This window comes from Phyllostomus hastatus, unplaced genomic scaffold (genome assembly GCF_019186645.2).
Source record: "Phyllostomus hastatus isolate PE091 unplaced genomic scaffold, TTU_PhHast_1.1 phas_contig_150, whole genome shotgun sequence".
Classification (NCBI taxonomy): domain Eukaryota; kingdom Metazoa; phylum Chordata; class Mammalia; order Chiroptera; family Phyllostomidae; genus Phyllostomus; species Phyllostomus hastatus.
In genome coordinates this window covers 39,080,575-39,087,541 of record NW_025333611.1, presented here as the reverse complement: position 1 = coordinate 39,087,541, position 6,967 = coordinate 39,080,575, and the positions used below count along the sequence as shown (strand labels likewise).

The 6,967-nt window shown below is 39.2% G+C and overlaps 1 protein-coding gene and 1 non-coding gene across 2 annotated transcripts; both read left to right on the top strand.

Moving 5' to 3' along the window:
• The first annotated feature begins 909 nt into the window (after window positions 1-909).
• On the top strand, window positions 910-1,857 carry LOC123813063 (olfactory receptor 14K1-like). Its single transcript, XM_045830106.1, has one exon. It carries the CDS (start codon window positions 910-912, stop codon window positions 1,855-1,857), a length of 948 nt encoding a protein of 315 aa, XP_045686062.1.
• A 4,749-nt stretch (window positions 1,858-6,606) lies between these two features.
• Window positions 6,607-6,713, top strand: LOC123813284. The gene has a single exon (XR_006784713.1). It is a non-coding gene; the product is annotated as a U6 spliceosomal RNA (small nuclear RNA).
• Window positions 6,714-6,967: the final 254 nt, after the last annotated feature.

Below are 6,967 nucleotides of genomic sequence, written 5' to 3'. Positions count from 1 at the left end.
CCCATGACTTGGACAGTCTCAAGTTTAGCTCTTTCCATAAAAAATGGCACCACTTATAAACCAATTAATCAAAATTACCAGAGTAGCTTTCTGGTTTTTGTATGCTGCACTAAATATCTGCACTAGAAAAGCAACAACAACAAGATCCTCTGACATTTGCAACAAAGAATTTCTTTTTTTTTTTTTTTTAGTGAAAAGACAGGGAGCAACCTTAATGTCCTTCAGTAGGAACTGAATAAAAAATTAGAGTATCATCTCATAACCATGATTATTTAAACAGATTGAAATATGCAGTAAGTGGGAAATGAGTCCATGACATCTAATTCACAAGAAAATTTACAATAACTAGGATAATATTTATGCAGGAAAAGTGCACCTGAGCCCCCGACAGTGTGGCTCAGTTGATTAGAATGTTGTCCCGTAAACAAAAGGTCACAGGTCCAATTCCCGGCCAGGGCACAGGCCTAGATTGCAGGTTTTGTCCCCAGTGGGGGTGCATGGGATCGATGTTTCTGTCCCTCTCACTCCTTCCTCTCCCTCTAAAACTCAATAAACATGTCCTTGGGTGAGGATGAAAAAACAGAAATTATACTTTGTCATAATCACATAGTCAGTGCTGCAATTCCCATTAGAAATAAACTTATTCAAAATAATTTCTAAGTTATTAGGGAGTTCTTTTCTTCTTTGACAACAAATTTAACTCCAGTTATATTGGAATGTTATCTCCATGGTTGTTTTCATACCCAATCAACAATAAATACGAATATTTTTGTATTTTTAAACTTTTATCTAACCCATGATGCTAATGTGTACAATGTTTCAAAACTAAAGAAGCAAGTGGATTTTATTTGTTATACTAACATAACTATTTTTCTTGACAGAACAGGTGGCGCATGATCGTAAAACACGATGAATCAAACCCTGGTGACAGAGTTCTCGTTTGTGAGATGGACTGAGAGTCGGGTGCTGTCGAGGATTCACGCTGCATTCTTCTCACTGTTCTACCTCGTGGCCATGTGGGAGAATGTCATCATCATTTTCCTCACAGTTCTTGACCATCACCTCCACACCCCAATGTACTTCTTCCTCAGGCATCTGTCCTTCTTAGATCTTTGTCTCATTTCTGCCACAGTCCCCAAGTCCATCCTCAACTCTGTCACCTTCACTGACTCCATCTCTTTCCTGGGGTGTGCGGTACAGCTCTTCCTGGTGGTGCTGATGGCTGGGTCAGAGATCGGCATCCTCACAGCGATGTCCTATGACCGCTACGTTGCCATCTGCCACCCTCTGCATTACGAAGCCATCATAAGTAAAGGGACCTCTGTCCTTTTGATGGCTGTGTCCTGGCTTAATGGAGGGGCCCTGGGCATCTTGTACTCAACTGGGACATTTTCTCTGAAATTTTGTGGGTCCAATAAGATACAGCAGTTCTTCTGTGATGTCCCTGCCCTACTGAAGCTCACGTGTTCAGAACAGCATGTGACTATTCATGTAAGCGTGGCCATCGGTGTCTGTTATGCATTTTCATGTTTAGTTTGCATCGTGGTCTCCTATATGTGTATTTTCTCCACTGTGCTGAAGATCCCGACCAGGCAGAGGCAGTCCAAAGCCTTTTCTACCTGCCTGCCTCACCTCCTCGTTGTGAGCATGTTCCTTCTGACAGGCGCTGTTGCTTATTTAAAACCAGCATCCAACAAGCCCTCCCTTCTAGACTTGCTGGTATCTATCTTCTATTCTGTGGCGCCCCCAACCTTGAACCCTATGATCTACTGTCTGAGGAACAAGGATATTAAAGCGGCTCTAGGAAAAGTCCTGCGGATTGATAGAAATAGGAGAAAAGTTGCAGGTAGAAAGTAGAATTTCTTTTTGTTCCATGATGAACTAGCTGTTTGAAATTGTTAGTACTAGAGATAAATATACCACAGAGATTTGTCCACAGAGATTTGTCGGTGTTAAACTCAGGCTGTCAGTTTGAATAGGAAGGAAGTTTTTATGTATTTATTTATTTTTATTTTTTAATTTTTTAAAAGATTTTATTTATTTTTAGAGAGGGAAGGGAGGGAAAGAGAGAGAGAGAGAAACATCAATGTGCAGTTGCTGGAGTTCATGGCCTGCAACTCAGGCATGCGCCCTGACTGGGAATCGAACCTGTGATGCTTTGGTTTGCAACCCACGCTCAATCCACTGAGCTACACCAGCCAGGGCTGGAAGGAAGTTTTTTCCTTAGACTCTTTCACTTAGTTACACAGAAACTATGGAGCTTTTCTTCTCATAGCTTCCAGGATTTTGACTCTTGTCTGAGCTCCATATATGTGAGATTTGTATGAGGTTCTTATTCCTCCAACACTATTATGTTCCCTGGCATTTTCTCCATTTAGCAAATGTTTTAATAGCCTAGATTTTGCATCTATGTTTTATTTATTTAACCTTCTTTGAAATTCTCACCTAAAGATATGTTTTTAATTGATATTTTTTAGAGAGAGAGGAAGGGGAGAGAGAGAGAGAAGCATGGATGTGTTGTCTCCCATATATGCCTGACAGGGATCGAACCTGCAACCTTTTGGTGCACAGGATGAGGATGACACTCCAACCAACTGAGCCACTCAGCCAGGGCTTAACTTTCTTGATAGACTCGGATTTTCATTATTTGATGAAAATTATGAATTTAATTTAAAACAATGATTTTAACTTTGCAGTTTAAAAACATGTACATATTCAATTTTCTCATATGCTCCACTTATTTGAGAATGCATATTTGATTATTAATTTTACATGGTTACTCACATACTTAAGAAGATGGTTCTTTCACATGTTTGTTTGTTTTGATACAAGTCATGTTATTTTGGACTCAGATATTTTCCTGTTTGTTAAAATTTCCTTCCATCTAATGTCTTGGTTCCTGACATTGGGCTAATTGTTTTTAGAGTGCACTATGATCCATGAGAGATGATCGTCTGACAACTGCTTTTCTTACTGTGATAAATCCCACATCCTGCTTTTTCCAGATTTAATTATTATTTAAGATTTCCAATATCCTAAGTATTCTAAGTTATTTTCCATTTTTTTTCCTGCAGAAACACTCTGTCACTTTTATTTTCCTGCTCACTGCTTCCTCCACACACTCCCTTAATTGCATAAGATAGAAATGGGTGTTTGTTGGCCACCTTCACTGTGTCAGACACTTCAATGGACACGCTGCTAATGCTTCCAGCCAATGAGACGTGGCATGAGTGCAGTGAAACAGGTGACACAGCTGAGACTGAGGAAAGGTGGTGGGCATGTTTTCAGTTTTATTATATATTATGTATATTATATATGTATATATATTATGTATACATATACACATGCACATATATATTATGTATACATATATATTATGTATATTATGTATAATATATATACATAATATATATATGAGATATATATATATCTTATAAAAATATATAAAAAACATCTTGCCTTTAGAAATACCTTTCAAGTTCTGTAGGCTCATTATAATGTTTCTGAAACTTTGTTCATACCACCCTCCTCATGAAATCCTCTACTTGTCCAAATTATATCTCCAAGTGTAGCTTAAGTAGAGTCTGGCTACATGGAGCTATAAAAGCACTCATTTACACATTTACCAGTCTCTAACACCTGGCACATAGTTGATGGAAAGTGTTGAAATATATCTCCTAGTGAGCCTCATGCATAAATAAATTAGACAGAAAATAAACTGTAGATCTCTTCTAATAAGCAAATGGATGTGATACCCATGTGAAAAGTCCATTCCCAGAGTCTGATGGATCTTCATGGTTTAGGTCTCAGTGCTGAGCAAACAACAGCTCTGTCACAACTGCTCCTTCAACACACCCCTCATCTGGAGCAGTTCAGTTCAAATGCACCACAATCTCACCATCCCTTTTCCAGAAATGCACATTACATTGAGTGAGTATATCAATTTTCAAGTGAATTCCTATTACAGAGGCATTGAAATATTAAAAAAATGTTTATTTAACAATTAAGGACATGGAATAATGACCACATTTTAGGAGGAATCATAAAGAGTAGAAATACACACTTTGTGTGGTATCAGAGACTGTAGCCCCTTGCAAGCAAGGCCTTGAAAGAGACCTGTAAGTCTGGACTGGAATGTCAGGAATGCTTCAGGCAAAAGAACACTGTACCCCTTGAGGCTTGCTCTGCTCTGTATGGCCCTGTTGCCATGGATCAGATATCTAAGTCCAAAAGCAGGAGTGAACATCCTCATGCTCATCTCATGAACCACACCTTAACAACCATCTGGTGTCAGCATGTCTAACAGAGCCTGATCTGAGGCAGAGCTCTGTGTTCCTTCCATTGTTGTCCATAGATACTATCTGTTTACTTTAACTATGGCCTGTAGACACTGATTAATGAGCTTTGCAAGCACACTGTATACCCCTGTGCATACCAATCCCAATAAAAGCCATTTCAGAGAAAGGCTCAGGGCATTCTCCACTAGAGGGAATCACCACCCCCTTTCCTGCCAGAACAAGAGATTGTGTCTGGGACAACTCATTGGCATCCGTGGCCGGGAGTGCTCCACTGGACAGGGCTTCCCACATACAACCAAAGTTTGGAGCAGGGTGAGAAGTAGTACAAAGAAGTAGAACTGAGATGATTTCTCATGTTCTACACTGAGAGGAAAGAACTGTGATAAGTCATGGGCCTTTGGTGACACAGGTGACAGTGAAGAGCATATCACTTTGATGGTTGTGCTATGAAATCTTTCTCCATCCTCATGGTCCTCATTTACTTCGTGGAACTTTCATTACAATATATTTGCAGACAGTAGATGGAGATTCAGCACAGCCAATGAGAACCCTGCAAACTTATACTCATTTCTGTCTTGCCTTCCCACTCCTTTTTTTCCAAAACATTACCACCACAGTGACGATTCAGATGAGCATGAATGGAACTAGGATTTCCACCTCAGTTCAAAAGTAGCCCTTTATATCTGGAGGAAGAAATTGGTTTGCTTGTAATTTGAAACAAAACATGTATGTCACTTTTAGAAAGCTTAAAAATTTTTTATGGGCTTATGGAAGAGCCTGAATTTAGTATGGTGTAAATATTTATTATTTTTTGACATATTAAAATATTTATTTCAAAGACCTCCACAAGTAGGCAATTGAATCAAATATCCAGTGCTGGCCATTTCATTGCTGTCCAAGAAATGTGGGCTTCCATGGCCTGTAGGTAAAATGCCAGAGGTGATCAGTAGATAATACAAATAAATTAAGAACATTACAAGTATTTGCCATTTCAATCAACAAATTTGAAAAACTCATATGGAGGGATAATGATTTGGGACAGGATAGCTGGAAAAGCATACAAGTGAAAAGGACAAGGAAGAGACATAAAAATGCACAAAAGTTAAAAAATTCTTTGTAGAGTGAAAGGAGGTTATTAAATTAGAGGTAGGAATTCTGTCACCAGACATAGGCTTTAATGACATCTAGACCTGTACTCTCAAACATGGATATGTAGAATTTTTACATAGATTGGCACAGAAAAAAAAGTTGTGTGTGCATCAGTGGTTGGTTTCTCCACAATTTACCTTCTCCCTGATCCTGACCACCATTCCTCTCCACATAACAAGCTTCCTCACTTTTCCTTGAGGAAAAGTCCTAAAGTGTCCTGTGCCAATGAAAACTGAACAATCCAGATGGATGAAGCAAATTTTAACAAGTGTGGACCTGTCTTTGGTTTGACATGTGCTGAAAGGATGCATGCAGCTTTGGGTGGTTGCCAGCCATAAGACTGAAGACCACTAAGTCACCTGCCCAAACAGGTGTGGTACCACCAGATGCTCACTAGCAGGCTGAAAGACTGAAGGCTGGATCTGGCTTCCTTGGAACCTGAAGCTGCACTCCTCTCTTCATGTCATAACCCTCCAGGGTTCTCTGATGTCATCCTATATGCCCACTCCCTCCATGCAGCAGGCATCTTCTTCAATTCTTTTTTCTATACATTATTATGGCCACTCTTTTCTATTGGTCTAATTTCTTTTGTCACAAAAACTAAGCTCTGACTCATAAAATATTTTGCCTTTACCTGCTTTTGTTTCTGAAATATGCTTAAAGTGGTCACTTTGAAGAATACAGGCTGACAATGATTGCTTCTCTCTGCATCCCCGCATGACCATCCTACATCACTATACATCTGTGATTGACAAAGAGAAGGTTTTAGGATAAGTATTGCAGAAACAAAAACAATAAATTTACATCAATAATTACCTCATATACAATAAATCAATAAATAAACAGTCTGTTGCATGAAATAAAAAACTGAAGGCTGCCCTGGCTGGTATGGCTCAGTGGATTGAGTCCTGGCTTGAAAACCAAAGGGTTGCCAGTTTGATTCCCAGTCAGGGCACATGCCTTGGTTGCAGGCCAGGTCCCCAGTAGGAGGTGCTTGAGAGGCAACCACACATTGATCTTTCTCTTCCTCTCTATCTCCTTCCCTTTCCCTCTCTCTAAAAATAAAAAAAATTAAGATATTTTAAAAAACACTGAAGACTTTCTGTGAGTTACAAGTCTCTGGGTATTTTTTCTTCATTTTTAAGAGTTACATAGAGCAGTGCTCGCTTTGGCAGCACATATACTAAAACTGGAACAATACAGAGAAGATTAGCATGGCCCCTGCACAAGGATGGCACACAAATTCGTGAAGCGTTCCATATTTTTGAATGAAGAGGGATTAAGAGAAATGCAAGACAATGTGAAACATAATAATATCTATATAATAGGGATACCAGAAGGAGAAGAAGAAGAGCAAGGGATAGAAAACCTATGTGAAAAAGTAATGATGGAAAACTTCCCTAATTTGATGAGAGAAAAAGTCACACAAATCCAGGAAACACAGAGAGTCCCAATCAAGAGGAACCCAAAGAGGCCCCCCTCAAGACACATCATAATTAAAATGCCAAAATTTCAAGACA